Source organism: Diadema antillarum, unplaced genomic scaffold (genome assembly GCF_040938485.1).
Source record: "Diadema antillarum isolate AM-2024a unplaced genomic scaffold, OU_Dant_1.0 seq00001751_RagTag, whole genome shotgun sequence".
In the NCBI taxonomy this organism is placed as follows: domain Eukaryota; kingdom Metazoa; phylum Echinodermata; class Echinoidea; order Diadematoida; family Diadematidae; genus Diadema; species Diadema antillarum.
In genome coordinates, this window is record NW_027272433.1 from 751,880 (window position 1) to 774,857 (window position 22,978).

Consider the following 22,978-nt stretch of genomic DNA (forward strand, 5'->3'; position numbering starts at 1 on the left):
TAGATAAATACTATAATAAATTCAAATTATTATAACATAATAATACAAAAAATAGCGTTTAATATTTGCACATCTCTCTCTCTTTCTTCTAACTCCTATTCCACTAATACACACACTCTCTCGTATATCTACCAACAAATAACAAAATTATCTAACCAACACTTCTGTTATTATAATTGCACATTATTACAACAGAATTTGATCTCAAATAATAAACAACACCAGAACGCTGAAACATTACATCATGAAAATACTTTAAACCGTTTCGGAGATATGAGGAAAATGCAATTTTGCTGTTTCAACTTGTCTTTTAACACTTGTCCCCGTGGTCCACAACCTTTCCTATAATAGAGAGACTCTCTGGCAACGCATATTGTGTACACCATATTTCAAAAAATACTTTCAGGCATTACATCTTTACATAAATATGAGGGAAATAGTGAAATGCCCGGCGGCACTTTATGAAGGAGGCATAAAACAAACAAACAAAACTATGTTAATCATTCAGTGTACGAGATATGGAAGAGCACTATTTTGAAACCGTTTTGTTTTGTATTAAAATTGTAGGTATCTATGTCTTTTACGTAGACTGTAAATGACATCCTGGGTAGTAGGAAGCCAATCACTGCACAGTGGGTTTCTGGCGATTTTAGTGGTAAATTCCACACAAAGGCTGTTTCGCCTGTCTCTGAGGGTTTCAAAGGAACAGATTTCGAGTGCTTCGTCGTACGTGGTATAATTATCGCCTGGTATTAGTGCATGACCGTTTTTAAAGGTTTTCAAGGAGATCACTGCTTTCTTTTGTTAAACTGCCACTGAACACAGGTGTAATAAATGAAGAAATAATAAGGTATAATCAATGAAGAAATTCCGGCTCATTTCCTCATCCCTGTAAATTCCTGCCTTACGATACAAAAAGCATTTGCCTGCGCCTTTGTCTGGACGCACTTTGTCGATTCTGTCGTCACAACACCGGCAGACGTCACAAAAAGTTCAATGCGCGCGCGCGTATTTTCTATTTTCCTCACTTCACACGTCACCATGGCTTACGCGCAATCACGGCAACGTGGTTGTTGGGCAGATGAGAACTGCGTACCAAGAGAGCTGCTAAACAAGTTTGAACGCTACGATGTACTAGTAATCTACCGCACAAACAATGAGGCGCCAACCAAACAGAAAGGGAATCAGAAGTTTTGCATGAATATTTTGTTTATACCATGGAAGAAAACTTCCTAATGTACCGGAACACATAAAAAAAGATATTTCGTCAACTGCGGAGAAACATTTATCCCTTCGAAAGCAGATGGAGGTAAGAAATGACAGCATAGTCTCAAATGCCTGTAATCACTATTATATTGCATAATATTATATGCGATGAAATCCCATACATCTATTAAAACAATTATAAACCTGCCATTTAAAGCAAACACTATGTAGGGCCCTCTATGTATAAAGTGATATAACAATAGTACATGTAATTTCTACAAGAATGGATAATTGCGTAAATAAAACAGTAGATGAAAATGAGGATATTAGCGTTGATCGACGAAATAGAGACGCTATACAGATCATTTCCATCGTTCTCTCTTATCTACCTGAATCGTCGTTCAACAAAAAAAAAAAAAATAAAAAATAAAATAAAATATAAAATAAATAAATAAATAAAAGAGCAAACGAACAATATCAACAGGGGCGGATCCAGGAATTCCGTAAAGAGGGGGCGCGTTTACAAAATTAAAGGGGGGCGCACGCACCCCTCCCCTTTTTTTATTTTTATTTTTTTGTTTCAACAAAAAATAAAGGGGGGGGGGGGCGTGCGCCGGTTGCGGTCCTCCCTGGATCCGCCACTGATCAAAGTCTGCACGATATTAAGATGTCATCTAGTAATATCATATTCCCGAAAAGCCTCTGTTTATCTATTCATACATCTATCTATTCATTCATGTCCATGTTAATCAATTAAACTGACATTTTTCTCGAATTGCATTTCTTGTCACATTCACTTTTGTGATAGTGGAAACATATTGTACATGATCCATTGCGATCTCCATCTGGATCAACGTTTGTCTTCCTTTCATCTCTGTGTTCACGTTCTGTAGATAAAAGGATGCATGAAACCATGTAAGCCTGATGAAGCACAGAACTTGCCGGTTACGGATGTGACCTTTCGCGGTTTGCCCTCCAAGCCAAAACGCATGGGTCTAAGTCACTGGAAGACATCTTCCGGTGGGAAAGGACTTGAGCGCAACGCACGAGGGACGAGTCAAACCACGCTCCTTGGTCGCTTGGAACCGCTGAACAACGATCCACTCGTAACCATGACATGGAACCAGAAGTCATCACGAGTATCGGCTGCTACGCCGCTTCGTCCGAAAGAGCGAAAGGACAAGCTGCGGTTCAACGTCACGGAGCGGTGCCGCCTCAAAGAATTCCGAAACTACAACGCGGAGCGCGTACTGGAGAATTTCAAACTCCCACTGATATTTCGGAAGCCGGTCTACGAGGGCCACACGACAAGGGAAGTGAAGTACAAGGAACCGCTATCGCTGCCACCGATACCGAACGGTGCGCAAGATCGCGTCCATCACTACTTGAGCCAACAAGTGCGTCCATTGTGCAGGGATTCCCTAGACCGGAAGTGGAAGGTGGCAAGCATTCCTCCCGTGGAGAGACGGTTGGAGAAAAAATATATCAACAGTCTACCAAAACTTGAGGCGAAAGGAACGAGGGTCCCCACGCAGATTAAAAAGGACAGGAAATCTGTCGCAGCGCCTCTTCCATCAGTCGACACATAAAAAAAAAAAAAACCCTACAAATCATAATCATCGGGAAAATGGCAATCGAGTTGTTTAACCTTCAGATTTTTTATGTCAAAGTATAAAACACTGTGCAAACATTCCTGATAAAATCCGTGCATATTCAGGTTTTTTATTACTACAACAGCAATGAAGTTTTCCGTGTTGATGTGTTGCAGCCAGCGACACATAGTACATTGCAGATGTACTCATTTGCCCTACGAACTTTACGGGGATCTCATATTCATACAGACCTAGAGATCATATAGAAAGATCCAATTCTATAATGAAAGCTTACATTGGCATCAAATCTAGACAGGATTTCATCTTTGTCGCGAACTGAGACTTAAAAAAAAGAGGAAATACAAAGGTCTTTGAAATACAAGATTCTTAGCTACCTGACGAAAGCAAACAATGGTTTTTACATTACTACGTGTATCTCGTTGTTTGACAGCCATACACGTTATTCTGATGCATTCCGTGATGATATTGCCTGTTTCCAGACGTGTTCTCCTTCGATGCGACTACTGTGGGCAATGGAAGGAGGAGATTTGATTAATTTGGTCATTCCAAATTCCTCGTCTATATTTGGCCGGGAATTTTAATGAGATGGCGTTGAAATTCTAGCAGCAACTGAGAACACTGAGAGCTATGAATAGAGTGTCTCTGAATAGCTGATGCATATACCTGCCTCCCATATGCACACACATGTACACACACAAACATACCGACACACAAACAACAATTTAAAAAAAAAGCTACGGGTTTATGTTTACATATTAACCTTTGAAATTAAAGAATACCTAAGACAAGTATTCACTCGCAATAAGCACAAAGACTTATTAGTACAGTCTTATGTAAAGAGCATATTGTAATCATAAAAACATGAGGTATCCAAAAAAAAAAAAATCTGCATACTGCTACTGTAAAAAATAAAATAAAATGAGTGGAATATCATAAGAATTTTTTTAGATCACCATGACAGATACCATCTTTTGGCAAACTGTCCAACTAGCTTGCTGAGTATAATGTTATTATGAATGCATTTCTTCACTAGGTGGATGAAAACAGGACTCCTGAAAAGCTTCCCTGACTTATTTTCCAGTACATACACTGTACGTAGTTATACAACATGCAAATTCCATTTGCATGTTGTACTGAAAAGACTTCGAAATTCAAGTGTTTGTTGGTGTGTTTGTTATACTGGCTTGCTTCCACATTGCTGCTTTTGTTGTGGGTGCAGTTTTTCTGTAATCCTTTTGGGGAAAAAATTCTGCAGATGTGCATTTGCATGTACTTGTTATAATTTTTGTGAACATATTTGACAGATTTAATATAGTTTTCAATGTACAAAGTCAATAACATGGTCTGTGAATGCATTGTCAGCTTATTTTATAGAGGTGCCTAGCGCAGTTTAATTGAAAAAAAAAACCAAAACAAAACAAAAAACTATACACACATTCATTGTATCATCATTCAAGCATGTATCCTAACACACAGTCTTCCTGGAAACATAATTTCCCAACCATATCTTCTCAATGAACTTATGTTACAGCTTATCCTATTCCCAACTTCTTTCTCTACATTAGAGGTATATTACTGAATAACCAAATATCAATCTCAGATACATGTGTATATAAATACACATATTGCAAAGATGAGCAAATGCTGGCCAAATATACAAAACAATGTTTTTTTACTTTTTGCAAAAATTGATATATACAGTTAATAATCCCGGCTATGCCAGTCTTTGTTACAGAAATTGGTTGATTTAGTGACAAAACAAAGGAAGTTCTAACGTCTATCAAGTGACAACAAATGGGATTGAAAACAATATGTGTTTTAATAAAGATACTGTACATGTGTAATACTCCAGTCAAAATGTATATCTATGCAGTATAAAAATGCAAACTGCAAATCCAAATTGCTTTAACAAAAGGTTCATTCAAAAGTATATATTAGTCATATGGTTTTGTTCATGGCATCAATTGCAATTTTCAATTTTTTTTGTACGTTTTTGAAAAAGCACTAACAGTATGAGGCCACCGCAAATGAAAAGAAACACGAGTCATTATAGGAACAGAAATTGTGAAAATCCACAAACTCGATGAAATTTTTTCATCTAACAATGTACCACAGATACAATTGCTTCTACTTTGCAAGCCTTACTAAAGATCAGAAAATATTTGGTGCAATGGGGAATGCCATCTGATTCACAGCCTCAAACATTCCTTAATACTCCAGTGACAAAACATGAACTGGTTCACCCTTACTTGCCAGAGCTGGCCAGTAGTGCTATATGACTGTGACTGTGAACAGATGACTGTGATTACATAACATTGATAACAGTCATGTTTGCCTTAGATGGCCATGCAAAACTGAAAACCTTTCAATTTGAGGATCTACAAAAGTCCTGCATCTTCCTCTTTTTGAAGGCAAATTTTAATATCATTTCCAGGTTAGTGCTGGCAGAACTCAGTAAATTGGTGAGGCACAAAAATTTGTTGATTGTGGGTTCATGGTGAAGTGTTCCACTCGATTGCAGGTATGTAATACGCACAAACAGGCCTAACAATGAAAAACAGGTTTGGCATAAAACAAAAATAGCCTCATCATTTCATGATTGGTATTGCAAGGTATGTGTCTACGATAATAGGAAAGTAAAATAATTCAAATATAGCAAAATTCACCATCTTAGGTAAATGACAGTATATCAATTAAATAAGAGTGTATCCTAAGTAAGTTAACGTGTATAAAAATGTGAAAGACAACTACCAAATGTACTTGAAGAAGACATGATGAGTCCTTTCCCTCTCATTTTACTGCATTTCTCAATCATTTTAGACACCTTTGCTCCTTGAATAACATCCTCATGATTGAAACTTCAATTCCAATTCTCTCTTTGCGACTGATGACAGTTGTTTGAAAAATCTCTTTGCATTTCCAAGCATCACACATGTAAAAAGAACATAGAAAACTTTATACTGCAATTTTCTTTAAAAGTCTAGCAAGCCAAGTTTTCTGATCAGCTTGTACTGGTCAGGAATCTCCATGAGAGCATTGAGCGCAAACGCTGCCTCTGCATTCTCCCGACCGGCAACAACCCGAAAGAATTCCACAAACTGAAAGTTGTCGAACTTCCTCTTGGGCAGTCTGTCATCAAACTCTTTCATCATCTCCCATGGGCCGTCGCCGACGCCAACCATGATTATAGACAGAGGATACTTGGAGGCCTCAATGATGGCATCTCTCGTCTGTTTCTCATTCGTCACTTGACCGTCAGCAATGATGACCAAGATGTGGTACTGCTGTGCATGGAGATAGTGAACGTAATAGTAGAAGTATATCAGTAATATTTACAAGATTTCCTCACTTTCAGAAAGTCAAGAATCTCACAATGACAAGAAGTTGTGCTATCTTTCAGTTGGCAGCCAGTCTCATAGCTCTCCACTTCCTAACACTGGTTTGCTGACCAGAGAGATGTGAATGATATTTCTTTTCATAGAAACCATCAGAGTGACTTTTAAAGATTCAAATAAGGCCTATTCATAAATACAAAAAAGGTTGATACAAAATTACTGCAAGTGACTGGAGGTAATCTTCAAGTTTGTGACTGCCATCTGGTCATCTAATATTTTACTCTGCTGATCACAGAGTGAATCATATTTAAGGCATATAAAGATTGGCCATGAGATTTCTTTCTCCCACCAAAACAGATTTATCAAATGATTGTCACGAACTGAATAAATTAAGCAGATATCAATATCAACTTCAGTTTTAGTCATCAAGCAATTATGAAAGCAGCAACAAGTCTAGACCAAGGACAATTGTAAATGTTAATCTAAGAGCCAGCTTACATTTCCTTTTTACTATTTCTATCATAACATCATATCATTATAAGATAATATACACTTGCAGATGATGTGAATGTGTTTACTGATGAGTTAGATTCATTGTCAAAGAAATGATCATGGTTGTGTTTGAAAAACAAAACTGAATCAAACTAAAGCTCTTACTTTATTTAATTTGTGCTATAATTTGACATTTCTATGCTGCATTTTATCAGAACAGTTTATGGAATTAATTTGATCTCTTCCCGATTCAAAGATATGAAGTTCGAAATGGACACAGAGTTATTTCACTTCACATCAGAGAATTGAATCCCAAAACGCCCAAAGTTAATGTCAGTGAACCATGTGTAATATCATGATACATGTATACTGAACAAAATTTTGAAACAAGTACTCACAGACTTTGTCTTCTTGACAACATTGATGGCACGGTAAATGAGGGGCCCAAAGTTGGTGGGACCACTCAGTTGGATGTTGGCTGCTATCCGTGTGTAGCAATCCAGGACATCATGGAACCCATGACACATCCCATCTTGTCTACAAGGCAAAAAGCAAAAACAAAAACAAAAAAGAGAAAAAATTGTGATTCAAAAAGTACTGCAATGCAGAGGTAACTCTAGTAGAATTTGAGATAGATCTGGATGTTACTGTCAAAATGTCGAAACGTGTGAAGGGCGTATCTCACTGGAGGAGACTTCACCATGACTGATCAAGTGCCGCGATTCGTGCGACTCAAGAGACCCAAAAATAGCTTGCACCTTCACAAAGAAGACTCCAGGGTAACTTGAGATGTCTCCAAAGTAGATTATAATATATTCATCTGGAAGTCGCAAAGACATAATTGGTAAGTCGCCAGTGGATCACTGCAAAGTCGCAGAGATGTCTTGGGAGACCACGCAAATAAAATTAGTTTCCATGACTTGGCCACGACCTGCTCGAGACTGGAAAGCATCTCCCAAAAATTGAACATGTTTGATTCTCTTGGGAATCCCTCAAGACTCAGCTGCACTCCACGAAACATTGCAAGGATGTCGCAGAGACATCTCCCCAATCACTCAATGACCAAAGAGACTCAAGTCGCCACCAGGTCCCCACTGGGTTAACACATGAACATTCAAACCTATTCACTCTACACACTACATCACTGCTGAAGGAAATGTTCTTAAGTTGTCAAAAAAACACTTCAAGTTTACCTGAATGGAAACACAGTCTTATCCCGAGTTGAAATGTCTCCAAAGCCAAAGACTGGAATGAGGCCATCATCATCAAACGGAGCCAAGGTCTGACCTAGGATGGTAATAACCTAGGAAGAATGAAAGGGGTAACAGACATATTACATGTAGCCCAATCTTGACAGTCATTAGCCCGCCCTATTAGTTTGTTCCTAAATTGACATGATCAGTAGGAAAGTTGAAGCACTTATGATCTCAGTTTTCAAGTGATATACATTTCATATCTATTTTTCATATTTTTTTAGTTTTTCTTTAAACAAACTCTTAACATTTGCCTGTTTTGTTTGCAGATACTGTTTTTCATTCATTTCATAATAAATGTTAACAATATATATGTGTATATATATAGATATATATATATACATATATATACATATATATATATATATATATATATACATTTATATATACACTTGTGTGTATATATATATATATATACATAATATGTGTGTGTGTAGAAAGAGAGAGAGAAATATGTGCATGTGTTCATAATAGATATAATCAAGCAAAAGCATACAAAACAGGGAGCAAACAATATCGATTGCAAAACCTTGTTTGAATAGATCAATACAGATTTGTTTGTATAATTAAAAAGGAAATTGCATATATACACTTGTATTGTGTTGTGCATGCAAATGGTACTGGTCCTGCAGTGTGCAAGTTACTGGGATATTTACTTTGTGGAGTAATAGTGCCATTGTTCAAAAGGATTATTTGGTTTAAGAAGAAAAGATTAGATGATAAGATGATTAGACAATTAGATCTTGACATTCAAATCAATCATTCTTGGTTGTATTTCAGCAGTGAGTACTTACAAGGGTCTTAACAGAAAACTGAGAAGAGGCAGCTTTCTATATTTGGGCAATGACTTCCAGACATCAGGATCATTGTTTATGGTTGTTCTTGTTGTTTTGCACTGTGGTTGTCTAGGGTTGTTTAAGTGAATATCAGAAGTATGATGAGTTGCACAAGAATGGACACTGGCATTATGTATGAAAGTGTTTTGAAAAATTAAAGGCAGAGATTATTTTGAAAATCTAAGTATACAAACAGCTGTTTTAAATTTTAATGTTCATGAATTTCATCTATTTTAAGAACTTTGAATTAAACAACAAACAAACAAATATGTGCCCAAAGGCAAACTCAGCAAGCACTTGGATATGACTGTTCATACAAAAACTCATATAGAAAGAGAGATAGAAGAAAAAACTAATGGCTGATGCTGACATGAGCAAACAAACCTGCTGGTAGGGGTTGAGATGTCCTGGTTGAATTTCATGCAAACTTCGGCCCCCGTAGGTCTGCATTCCTGTGTGTAGGTTGCTCTTTGTGAAGTCAATTCCTATGTAAAAATAATGACAACACGAATAAGAGTGCATTAATTTGTATGACATATCGCTCTTTTTTTTCTTTTTTTACATTCTTGAAAATCATCATGATACCATAATAAACATTCAATCGTCTAATGATAACTTTATTTTATCTTCTTCTTTTTTATTTCAATATCTTTTTTTTCCCTCCAGGAATACCATACAACAGAATTGTGGATCACAGCTTCCTCATGGTGTCATGCGAAACTTAAGGTCAGAAATCAATTATGAAGGTGGTTTAAATTTAGACCATGGTTAATGCAAATTTCTTCTGCATAAATGTTGGTGACAGATTGCGTATGCCGACAGACATCCAAAAACAATCGCGCATTGATATGCGCAAGTCAAAGGTATGACTTTTTCAAGCTTATTTTAGTCCAAGGACTAAATTTAACCCTCCTTCTTGAATTCGGGCCAAGAAGTGTAAAAAAAGATTTTCAGCAGTAGTATAGCAGTCATGGACGTAACACTTTGTAACTCAGACCTCTTCAGGGTTTTTTTTGGCACGGAAAATGACCTTTTGTTACGCAAATAAAGTGAGACAATTGGAAAGAAAAGACTAAGAAAAGATTTATAATATTGTAAAATCACTTCTAGCAGCAACATTGATGATTTTTCCCTACACATCTACTGGATTCACTGTAAATTATTACTGATTGTTATCTCAAAAGGAATTCAGTGCTTCAGGGAAGTGAGTATGTCATGCATTTTGATATCATGTATTGCTTCCTGGGTTCAGCAGGTCACAAAACAGACACATGACCCACATTTGATATTCATACTAAAAGGGCTATTACCATGGAAGATAGCAAAGAAATTCATCAGCAAAGTCAACAGGTAATAGGCATTTATTATTAAAGCTTCGTGGTGGAAGGTATGATAACAAAATACATGTATTATTTAGTATCAATACCAAATATAAGGTTGCTGGACTCCAAGCCTGCTTGGCGAATGGCGTTGCTGACTTCATCAACAGAGTAAAACTTGTCTGCGATCCTTTGGAACACTGTGTTGCGATCTACAGCACAAAATGAACCAAACAGTCTGGAGAAGAGGCTACCAGAGGAAGGACTCTTCATGGCACTCAACTCCTTGGAGAGGTCGGGATAAAGGCTGTCGTATGATGGAGGATCTCTGTTTGGTGCTCTCCTCTGTTGATCAGAACCACTATCTCCACTTCCAGCTCCAGACTTTGTGGTAGAAGTCCTTGGTGTAGTAGCCTTTTTCTTCGAATTAGAACCACCGCTGCACCAAGTGTAGATCTTATGTGTCACGAAAATGACACCGATTACAAATACAATTTGGAGAGCGAAAAGGAGAGGACCATCTAAGTTCTCTTGGAGTTTATCAAGGGAGCCTTTATTTGGGCCTTGAGGATAGTTTCCACTCTTATATCTCATGGTTGACACAGTTGAGGTTCCCTTCCACAAAACTTAGCAAACTGACGTCACTGTTGACTCTAATTTCTTGTCCACACTTGGCCCCTGCATACATTCAGTCAGATCTGAATCGAAAATGAGAAAAATGTGTGAAATAATTTACAAATTCAACATTTATTAAAACAGCATATCCAAGTCTTTTTGTGTGCACTGTTAATTAAGATTACAAATATCTTCAGTACATGCATCCCATTACCAAATGTGAGCACCAAATCCTCAATTGTGAACATTGATGGTTTTGAACTTGTGGACCTTGGATTGTCATTTACAATTACAATGGCTTCAACAAAACTGCCTTGGTGTGTACAAAGAGGACAATAAAAACATTCAGAATGGGGGTGGGGGGTGGGGGAATAAACCAATGAGGGAAAATATAACTCAGTGGAAATGTGATGAAAACCCTGTAGGGAGAGAAAAAACAAATACAATGAAAGAATTGTATACAGCGTATTCATATACTTACAAAACCCAAAATACAACTGCTGGTGGTGGTGAGGTAGATTATCCAACCACCCATACACACAAATTCATTTCACATTGATACATCTCATTACCTTCTACTTTCCCTTTGGTAAAATGTATATGCACCTGTCATACGACTTGTGTGAAGCCTTGAGTGGCATCTATTGTTAGACTACCAGCAAACTGTAATGCTGAGATCAACCTTGAGATGATTATCAAAAATCCCTGGCTTAGAGTCAACGGCTAGCTTCCTGAGGAAAAAGATACAAGTAACCATTTGTGTGTGACTCCGTAAGATGCTGCCACCAGCTCCAGAGACGATAGAGTACCAGTAGGCAATACTACCAGATAACCTGACGCTACAGTGACCAATAGAAACACATTGGTTGGATTGGATTACATTGCTTGGATTGCTAGTATTACAGTAAAAAATTCAGTACACATATTCCTAGGATAGCACTGATTGAGGCCAAGACTATTTTTTTTCTTTTTCTTTTTTAATTTTGAGGGGTACTTCCTGTCAAGCCAAGGTCCAAGGACAGGACAGGGTTCTACAACTGTTCAACTAACCACTGGGCACTGACTGTATGTACATACAATTTCCATCCAGTGCCCGCAGTGGTACGCAAGACACAAAAGGAGTGTAGAATTACACTGTAACAGTTGCTCTACACACAGCAGAAGAATTCCATTTACAATTGCACTAATAAGCATGTTATTAAAGATAAATATGAAGGACCACTTTCATTCTAATATTAATTTCCATCACACTGCCTCATTACAGAGTCTAGGCCTTGCCGTCTATTATGTAGCTTACAATGCAGGTATGGATGGGCACTCCTTCACACAGTTATACTCTGCTCGCTTATGTTCGGGCTGGTCGCAATTAGGATGTCGATAAACCCTAATATGAAAATGGGCTAGGATGTAGAAAGATTTTCCAACGTAAATCTACACGTATGGGGCCACGATCACACCGGAGCTCATGGCTGAGCTGAACTAGCTGACAATTAAGCTTGATCGCTTAAATTTTCAACAAATGTTTGCTCTACGAAGAACAACTGCAGCTGCAATCAAGTCTTGTTGTAAAAAATGTGTAACATGTTTCTTTTCACTCACATAAACTCGCGTGATTCAGGCTGCTGTGACGTGCGATGTCTGTTGTCCACGAACGACCACGGTTGCATACAATACTCTGACCGACCGCGCCCCCGGTGCTGCTCGGTGCGTTTGTGATCAATTTCGTCAACTTTATGCGCTAGCTGTGGCTGCTGCATGATCTGTTGATTCTGCACTCACCCGACCATGTCCCTTGTAAATAAGGCTACGTGTATTTCCCTCGCGATTGCGTAATCTTCCTATTGACGTATATGGTTGAGAACTCGAGTACACGCCTTTGTAGTGTTACCTTTTGTAATACGAGATGCGAATGTACGGCAAATGCAGATGATTGTTTTCTCCTTTCAGAAATAAACAATCTTGGCTTAGAAAGACGTCACAGACACTATCCCCAAAAGCGTCCGACCATCATGTTCTATTTATAGACGATAATTTCTAGACACCAATGCTGTGAAAAATCTAGTTCACAATATTAATCAGACAACGAGTGAATCACTGTTGCAAAACAAACATGCAGCATCATACCAAGATACCAATAGTTCTCTGATGCAATCAGTTGCATCCTTGCTTCAGAGATGGGGTCTAATCGAGAAAGATGTCAAGTCATTTACATACAGTATTTGTGGAATACTAACAGGAAAGTTGACTATCGACGTAGGCCTACATGTAGTTATTTTCGTATGTGATATACACCTTGATATAATATATATGTATATATATATACAGTATATATATATATATATATATATATATATATATATATATATATTCTAATATCATCAAATTTAATGCATATATCTAGCCTATTAGTATAGGGGCCTATCTACCCAGGTTTTTTTTTTTTTTTTTTGGGGGGGGGGGGGATGGGGTTCAAATTTGATTTGAACCCCAAATCAAGACAGAAAAATCCACAGGCTGTAGAAGGGCATACCGCACTCTTAGTTGCTCCGATCCCCTCAAACAGAAAACAAAACACAAAACACACACACACACACACACACACACACACACACACACGCTCACTCACTCACTGGCTCAAAAATATGGAAAATACTTTCAACGTACAACAACACCCCACTTAAACCATCCTCGGCCAGCGATGGACACATTGTTGATTTCAAGAAGGTTACAACTATATCATGTACACTCACTCCTCTATATATGTTGGTTAATCTGTATATAGTTTGAAAATAAATGATAATGATGACGATCAACTCAAATAAACAAAATTTGACATCATGCTTAGATAAATGAACAATCAGCAACATACCAAAATAAATAACATCCGTAGTAAAAATTTGAACAACATAACTAACAAAAACTGCCATAATGTTGAAAATGAGAATTCCACTTGAAAGCAGGGCTTGTATTTATGTGGATTCATCTCGAAAAAAAATATCGATTATAGTCAAGCACTGAAAAAGAAAAAAAAAAGCTTGAAAGAAACAGCTGTATATACATCTGAAGCACACAACACGCGGAAAGGGTTGGATACAACTGCGGGAGCAAAGGGAGAAGACGGAGCCCCTTATATACTGATCTGTTCACATGGAAATATTTAAGGTACAAGAGTATACCATGCAGATGTGATGCACTAAATATTTCCAGTATAAGAACAGTATATACGTAATATGACATGCCTATACATGATACTTATTGACACTAGCAAGATAGTCTTATTGGTCGAGTAGTTTTTGGAGTTTTTTTTTTATCATTGAATGGAAAACAAGGCGTATAATTCATTACAAATGAACATTTTCATTGCAAAGATTGAATATCATGAATTTTCAGTAAAAACATTTCAGTGAAAGTTAGTATTCTGAGAGCTTATTTTGTAAAAGTATTGTTTTATCAAAGTTTGATTATCGTTACCATGCACACACACACACACACACACACACACACACATACACACACACACATACACACAAGTAACCCCCTCCTTAATCCAAATACAGCATAACCTTTTAATGAAAAGATTATGAGCAATTTGATTTCGCTGAGGGATTTCTGCATTTGATTGATTTCTGTGTAAAAATGAGACATATTTGTCGTGTCATGCAAGTAATCATTAAAGACAATAATTATATAAATATGTGCTGTTACATGTTGGTACATGTATAACAATATCTGAGGCCATTTCATTCAATAAATTGAGTGGATTATCCATTGCAGTTATAGGAGGACGTTGAACATAGTTATTTCCCCTAAAATTGTGCTCACCTGACCGTAAAAAAAAGCCCCCCACACACGTATGAAAAGTGCAGGATAGGGATGTGAAGAGGTCAAAGGGTGGGTGATAAAACGCAAGACACCTCTCCTGCGCATGGGAGTTTTTGAAATTCTGGATATTGATATCATTAACCATTCATAACCATAATCATTTTCACAACACGGACCTGACACACCCTACTCCACAGGGGCGTCACCAGCTTTTTTTCAAGGGGGTGCGTTTTGACGCTAAATGTAACGAGATTTTTTTGGACAGACGTTGGGTTGGAATATATAGGAAACTCTCAATCCCTATATTATAGACTTTTACTATTTTTTAGGGAAACCAAGCGGGGAAAGGGCACCGGCGTAGCTAGGATTTCATCTTTGGGGGGGGGGGGTGTTAGTATGGGAGGGAGCGAGCAAAGGGGGGGGGGGAGGGTGTGGAAGTGCCTGTTGTCCCCCCCCCCCTCCTCCCACCGTGATAACTTTTTGCATTTTGATGTTGTAAATGGTGCAATTTGATGCAGGCTTTTTGCGTGTTTTCATCGACTTGCAAACAGTCCCACTTTTTTAAGGTAGCAGTACATTTTGATGGAAATTGTTGTTGAACAATGTGCCTATAAACTATATCATTTCAATAAACTTCTTGTATTGATTCTTGCGCTGATATAATGAACGCGACCGAGCCCGAGCAAGCGGAGCGAGCGAGGGGGGAGGGTGTGGGAGGGGGCCGTGGGAGGGGGCCAACCCCCTCCCACGGTTAGAACTGAAATTGCGTTTTGATGTTCTATAAATGGTGCAATTTGTTGCTTGTTTTATCGACTTGAAACAGTCCCACTTGTTTAAGGCAGCAGTATATTTTGATATAGATTATCATTGAACAATTTGCCTCTAAAATAGTATCATCCAAATAGACCTCCTGTTTTAACAACTTGTGTTTAATATTTGCACTGAATATCATGAATGCGGCCAAGCAAGAGCGAGAGGAGTGAGCGAGGGGGAGGATGTGGGAGGGAGTGTCCCCCTCCCACGGTGAACACTTTTTGCATTTTGATGTTGTAAATGGTGCAATTTGCGTGTTTTTGCGTGTTTTATCGACTTGAAACAGTCCCACTTGTTTAAGGTAGCAATACGTTTTGAAGTAAATTGTTATTGAACAATTTGCCTATAAATAGTATAATTCAAATAAACTTCTAGTAATAATTCTTACACTGATGTCATGAACGCGACGGAGCCCAAGCAAGCGGAACGAGCAAGGAGGGAGGTTGTTGGAGGGGGTTGTCCCCTCCCCCTCCCCCCCCCCCCCCCATAAATGGATTATGGAATGACGATGTGAAACGACAAATTACTGGCAGCAATATCAGGAGAATGGCAAAACGATTACATGCGAGCGAGCCGAGCGAGCGAGCTCGAAAATTTTGACATTTTGCAGTCCAGAAACTGCCGTTTGCAGCCATATTTTTTATTTATTTATTTTTTTTTTTGCTTTGGAAATTAAGGGAGGGGGGCGCACCGGGCGCAACTGCCGGCAATTACTGGCAGCTGAACATCAGGTGAATGGCATAACAATTAAATGCGAGCGAGCGAAGAGAGCGAGCTTGAAAATTTTGTCATTGTCCAAAAACTGCCATTTGGAGCCTTATTTTTTCGCTTTGGAAATAAAGGGGGGCGCACCGGGCGGAACTGCCGGCAATTACTGGCAGCAACATCAGGAGAATGGCATAAAAATTAAATGCGAGCGAGCGCAGCGAGCGAGCTTTAAAATTTTGACATTTTACAGTAACAAAAAATGCCGTTTACATAGCTATATTTTTTCGCTTTGGAATTTAAGGGGGCGCATCGGGCGCAACTGCATGCTGGCAATTACTGGCAGCAATATCAGGAGAGCATAACGATTACATGCGAGCGAGCGAGCTTGAAATTTTTACATGCTTACAGTCCAAAAACTGCCGTTCTTAGCCATAGTTTTTCGCTTTGGAAATTAAGGAGGGGGGGGGGGGGCGCACCGGGCGCAACTGCTGGCAATTACTGGCAGCAACATCAGGTGAATTGCTTAGCGATTCAATGCGAGCGAGCGAAGGGAGCGAGCTCGAAAAATTTACATTTTACAGTCCAAAAACTGCCGTTCTTAGCCATATTTTTTTTCGCTTTGGAAATCATAAGGGGGCGCACCGGGCGCAACTGCTGGCAATTATACTGGCAGCAACATCAGGTGAATTGCATAACGATTCAATGTGAGCGAGCGAAGAGAGCGAGCTTGAAAATTTTACATTTTACAGTCCAAAAACTGCCGTTCTTAGCCATATTTTTTCGCTTTGGAAATCATAAAGGGGGCGTACTGGCGGAACTGCAGGCAATTACTGGCAGCAACATCAGGTGAATTGCATAAACGATTCAATGCGAGCGAGCGAGCGAAGAGAGAGCGAGTTTGAAAATGTTGACATTTTACAGACCAAAAGCTATATATATTTTTTTTTCGAAATTAAGGGGGGCGCACCGGGCGCAACTGCTGGCAATTACTGGCAGCAATATCAGGAGAATTAAATGTTAGCGAGAGGAGCGAGCGAGCTTGAAAATTGTGACATTTTACAGTCCCAAAACTGCCGTTTGTATAGCTATATTTTTTCGCTTGGAAATTAAGGGGGGCGCACCGGGCGCAACTGCCGGCAATACTGGCAGCAACTTCAGGAGAATAGCATTACGACTAAATGCGAGCGAGCGGAGCGAGCAAGCTTTAAAAATTTGACATTTAACAGTCCAAAAACTGCCGTTTGAAGCTATACTTTGTCGCTTCGGAAATTAAGAGGCAGGGGGGGGGGGGGGGGGACGCCCGGTGCACCCCCCCCCCTGGATCCGCCACTGGTAGTCAAGGGTGTCGGTTATGTTTATGACTGGGGGAGGTATGACCAGCGAGGTGGCGTCGAAGTGACCAAGCGGGGGAAGGATGTCCAAAATCTGCACTTTAGAGCATCCCTTTATTGTGCGTGTTTGTTTGTGTGTGTTGTACTAATTTATATACATAGAAAAGTTAGGAATTAGCCCAGGTCAAGTCTTTTATTGGCAATGCAAGACATTCTATTTATACTAGTATGTAAAGCAACACTGCAAAATCAATGATCTAGCTTTGATATAACGAAGCGTAAGCAGGTACAAAGGTGTACATACTTCATCACATTGCGCAACATTGCAGCGACTCTTTTTGCCGTTCGATGTTCTGAGTACATTGCGCACATCCTGCTTATATGCAGAATGCCAACCAGGAATCACGCTGAATCACATTCCTTTGTCGGCTCCGGGCTTTTTGAACGATGTTTTACACTATATACTATTTGATTATGGTTAAAGAAATCATAGAAAAATATCTTATTTCTTGATCACCCTTTCATTCACAAGCAGTTTATTAACCCTCGAATTACTATTTTGGTAAGTCTTTTTTTTTTACCAGCGGATGGGGGGGGGGGGGGCACCCCCCCCCCCCCTCCGTGGTTACGCCACTTGCTTTTGGGTGAAACAATTGGACAGATTTCTAACAACAAAGCAAGAAAATCTTTCATCGGGGAATTATGATTATATGGGGTGGGGCAATGGTGCGCTTGCCTTCCAATATTTATAATGGGGGCAACATTTTGTTTTCTTTCAAAAGCAAGAAAATCTTCTCATTTCGGGGATTATTGATTATGGGGGGGGGGCAAAATTATTATGCTTGCCCCTCCAATATTTTTATGGGGGGAATTTTTTTTTTCTGTCAAAAAAAAAGGTAAAAAAATCTTCTCGTCTCTGGAATTATGGAGGGGGGGGGAGGGTTGGGCAAAATGATATGCTTGGCCCTCCATTTTTTTTTTTAATGAGACTAAGGCTCGCACTTGGGCTTGCAATATGGATTGGTCAGAAGTAACGTACATAGACCCTACATACTAGTACTTGTAAGTAGCACACGTACATCCAAACGTGTACGTGCTCCGTACCGTATACGGATGTACAGTACGGTCGATAAATAGTAAACATTGTATAGAATACTAGTAGATATGTATAAAAGCAGTGCTGCCAGAACCAGGGGCGAGGATTGTTTTTGCCCACGATTTTTTTTTTTTTTTTTTTTTGTCCCTGGTGTAAAATAAGAAAATAAAAAACGTAGAAAAGAATAATTATTTAGCGTCGGCGTTGAGATCGCTCGCAGACTGAAGGTTTTTTTTTTTTTTTTTTTTTTTTTTTTTTAAGGATCCCAAGGGGGTGCGTTCGCACCCAACGCACCCCCCCCCCCCCCCCCCCCGGTGACGCCCATGGTCAATATGCGAGACACCTTCTGCTACACTGTATGTATGACAGCAAAGATCGTACTGTGCACTCATGAGTACGATATGCATGACACATGTAACACAATTGAAAGGCAAACAATAGCAAGTGAGTACCGAGACAAGTCTCGCATTTGCGTCTTCCATATTTTGCCGATGTCCGATGAATACCGTTGAAAGAAAGTATAAAAGGAAACGAAAAATAGAGCAAATACATGCTGCATTCTAGGGAAATTTTGAGCTGAAATAATATGTATGACACACGCAATATTTGCGTGGAAATTTTCGTGTTTTTTGTTTTTTTTTGGTTTTTTTTTTTTTGGTTTTTTTTGGTTTTTTTTTTTAGTTTTAGGTCCGAAAGTAGGGGTGCGTCTTATACATGGGTGCGTCTTATACACGGAACTTTTACGGTACGCGTCCTTGACAGTAGCATGGGGGTGTCAGAGAAGGAGAAGAAACGAGAATCTTTTCTTTTGCCCATGCCCGATGCTGCCGAGAAGTTATGCACTCTACCGCAGGTGTTGATAAATTGCTTTGACCTAAGACAGCACTCTGTTTAATGCATCATTCCTAAAATACAACATACCTATAGCCAGCAGCAATGCGCTGCCCGTCCAATATTTTTCAGCAGCAATTGTACGTGCAATCAAGGAGGTTCTTAAACCTTCTTGGCACAATGTGCAAAGAATATAAATTTATATAGGACACACGAAGGAATGTAGTAAAAAAAATGTACCTCTTTAACTGTAAAACTGACTAAACAGGCAGAAACACGCAATTACGAAGCACTAAATTCGAAAGATTTGATAATTGAGTGTTAAACCCGGCAAACAATATTATGCACTTGATATACGCAAGATTGTTAAATATTACCTTTTTTATGAGATATTAATATTAAGTCCGAAGGTATTGATAACAAGGAGATTTGAAGAAGAAAAAAACTTATTATTCCATACACGATTACCGCCAAGTTGCATACAAGATTTCAAAATTTCCTCTGAAATACAGTTCAAAATTCTTAAAATCAAGAACCTCTTCTTTGGTCTCCATATCCAAACCCTATGGAAGAGCGGCGTGAGCACGGAACATCAGAGCAGTGAAATGCTAAGGGTTCGCGTTAGGGTTTGTCTTGCTATAGAACCCATATGCTATTCGCACAAATTGCGAAGAGACTCCTCTTTTTCTCCAACACTTTTTTTTGTATAGTAGTGGAGAGCATTAGCTGTTATTTTAGACGCGATCGCTATAACAGAGTGACGTTTTTGATTTCGAAACTGTTGTATACAGTACATATGTAGGCACTACCTCTGTTTCTCAGCCCCCTGACATTCACAAAGCTCCCAAATTCAGGAACTACTTGATTAAAAAAGACATTAGAATGCACCTTAAAAAAAATAGCAGGATCCAAAAGACATGACCACTAGGTCGCGCCGCCATCCTGAATTCCAATATCATGGCCGCCATGAAGAAACAATTAGGGCTTAAAAATTCTTGTCTTGGCTTCTAATGACTTGTGGCATTAATATTTCGTACACAAGGGCTTTTGACATGCTAAATTCAAATTCATGTGACGGATGGCTTTGAAATGTCTGACAAACATATCGAATGGCCGCCATTTTGAATATCAGTATGCCGCCTCGACCAAAATGTTGAAAATCCCTATCTTAAGTTCTAAATTGCGAATGTCGCTGAATTGGTTTCACATAAATATCATAACACGCTTGGTTAGGAAATGGAATAACTAATCTGTCTGACAAGCGGTTTGCCCGCCATTTTTGAATTCCAATATGGCTGCTAAGGCTAATATTACGACTAATTACATGAAACATAATAGAGAGCGGGGGGGGGGGACTGCTGATTCAATTTGCATTGGTGAAGAAAAGATTTTTTTTCATGAGGGCAGGGTGTAGGTCTACACATCTTCGCTCCTTTTGTTATGTCTACAGAAGTTGGTCTCAAAGGTAACAGGCGCCGATAATTGCTTGAGTAATCATAGAATTCAATTTTCACAGTTTGCCGGGTTCATACTTGAAGCACTAGCTGTTTTGATTGCGTAATATAGTGTATGAAATCTGCTGAATCTCTGGTTGTTAGCACTTAAGACGACGAGGAATTGTCTTGAAGGAAGAGACTTGTGTGTTTGTTTTCCTCCTTTGTAATGCTCGCCGTTGCTTGCCTCACATAGCAACAGGCAGTCAGAGTTTGCATGCATTTGAATAAAATTTAGCTTTTGAAACCATTCACTTAACTAGAAAATGTTATCTGCACTCAGTTTGGTGGCGCAGGCAGGTGGTTACTGGAAAAGAAGTGATATCTCTTCGCTCTTTGCAAATTTATGCGTAGCCCCTATAGCATGACTATTGAAAAAGTATAGCATTTCTTCTGGCTTTGGTGTTCCATGTTCCAAACCACTCTTTAAACGCCTCCTTGTTTTATCCAGGCAGGTTGTCGGCGGTTATGATGGGATCCAAGTGGGAAAGCATGTTTAAAATGTTATTGTAACGCTTTTGACAGAATTTAGGCGTTTTCACATCAGCCCGATAAAAATCAAGCTCGAGATATTTTTCGCGATTGTGAATTAGCGCCGCTATTTCATTTCTTATTCACATCCACCCGAAGAGAATTAGCCCGAAAATTTTTCGAGCTAATTCGACAGCTGAGCATGTGCAAACAGCTTTAGTAATGTGTGCACTTTCAAAAATTTCTCATGCTTTGTGTGCAGTTTGCCTCGATCGATCGGGTCACACACGCTAGGCATGATGGGATGCATCGCGCTAATTTCTTGAGGCGTTTTCACATTATCAATAGCGCGCTAGTTCGCCAATTATCCAGCTATTTCAGAAATTTCCCGAGTTGGACTCGAGAAATTTTCTCGACCAGAGAGATACCATAGGCGTTTTCACATCAGCCCGATGTCCGAAATAGCGCGCTATTTTCTGACTTGGAAATTATCCCGATAGCGAAATAGCGCTCTAGATATTTGATAATGTGAAGACAAATTAGCGCGCTAATTGTATCGCTCTGATCGAGAAAATTTCTCGAGTCCAACTCGGGAAATTTCTGAAATAGCGGGATAGTAGCGCGCTACTTGATAATGTGAAAACAACTCGAGAAATGAGCGCGATGCATCCCATCATGCCTAGCGTGTGTGACCCGATCGATCAAGGCAAACTGCACACAAATCATGAGGAATTTTTGAGAGGGCACACACATTACTGATGCTGTTTTCGCATACTCAGCTGTCGAATTAGCTCGAAAAAAAAAATCGGGCTTAATTAGGCGTTTTTCACATCAGCTCGATAAAAATCCAAGCTCGAGATATTTTTCGCAGAAAATAGCAAAATAGCGCGCTATTTCGAAACATCGGGCTGATGTGAAAACGCCTATTCTCTTCGGGCTGATGTGAATAAGAAATTAATAGCGCGCTAATTCGCAATCGCGAAAAATATCTCGAGCTTGAATTTTTATCGAGTTGATGTGAAAACGCCTATTTAGTGCGCTAATTTGTGTTCAGATCATCAAATAGCGCGCTATTTCGTGATCGGGTTATTTCCCAAGTCAGAAAATAGCGTGCTATTCGAAACATCGGGCTGATGTGACAACGCCTAATGTAATTAACGGGTGATGAATGTCCATGGTCAAAGCAAGTCAGTACATGTATAATACCTGCGATAGCGCGTGTAACTTCTAAGCGACACGGAGCAATCTGGGGTATAAAAAAGAAAGGAGAGATTGTTTAAAATAATATATATATATTTTTTTTTTCTGTAACACCTCTCAGACAGACGTCATGATAGGCATCTTTCAAGAACGGCTGATTTCGATGGCACCAATAGGCGTTTTCACATCAGCCCGATAAAAATCCAAGCTCGAGATATTTCCGCAGAAAATAGTCAGCAAAATAGCGCGCTATTTCGAAACATCGGGCTGATGTGAAGCGCGTAAATGAAGACCACGGGGAATTGTCCATATAGGGCACTCAGAGGACATTTTGTTCCTTCTGTATTGTTGATAGTGGCTTGCCTCACATAGCATCAGGTAGAGGGAGTTTGCTGCATTTGAATACGATTCAGATTTCGAAAGGAATCACTTGACTAGAAATGATAACCTCGCCAGTTTGGATCTTTGGGTGACTTTGAGAAAGTGCTGATTTCGACAGCACTAATGAAGACACGGTATTTTTGTCATTAGGGCAGCGAGTGAT

The 22,978-nt window shown here is 39.2% G+C and overlaps 2 protein-coding genes across 2 annotated transcripts; one reads left to right on the plus strand and one right to left on the minus strand.

Annotated features, from left to right (window-relative positions):
* The first annotated feature begins 1,303 nt into the window (after positions 1–1,303).
* On the plus strand, positions 1,304–2,795 carry LOC139712025 (uncharacterized). The gene is made up of 2 exons (XM_071623865.1): positions 1,304–1,309; positions 2,100–2,795. The coding sequence occupies exons 1-2, from the start codon at positions 1,304–1,306 to the stop codon at positions 2,793–2,795; spliced, it is 702 nt and encodes a 233-aa protein (XP_071479966.1).
* Positions 2,796–4,237: 1,442 nt separating this feature from the next.
* Positions 4,238–12,350, minus strand: LOC139712011 (uncharacterized). Its single transcript, XM_071623852.1, has 6 exons — positions 12,269–12,350; positions 10,162–10,752; positions 9,120–9,220; positions 7,840–7,949; positions 7,045–7,183; positions 4,238–6,103 (listed from the first exon to the last, which is right to left on the minus strand). The coding sequence occupies exons 2-6, from the start codon at positions 10,646–10,648 to the stop codon at positions 5,792–5,794; spliced, it is 1,149 nt and encodes a 382-aa protein (XP_071479953.1). The 5' UTR covers positions 10,649–10,752; positions 12,269–12,350; the 3' UTR covers positions 4,238–5,791.
* Positions 12,351–22,978: the final 10,628 nt, after the last annotated feature.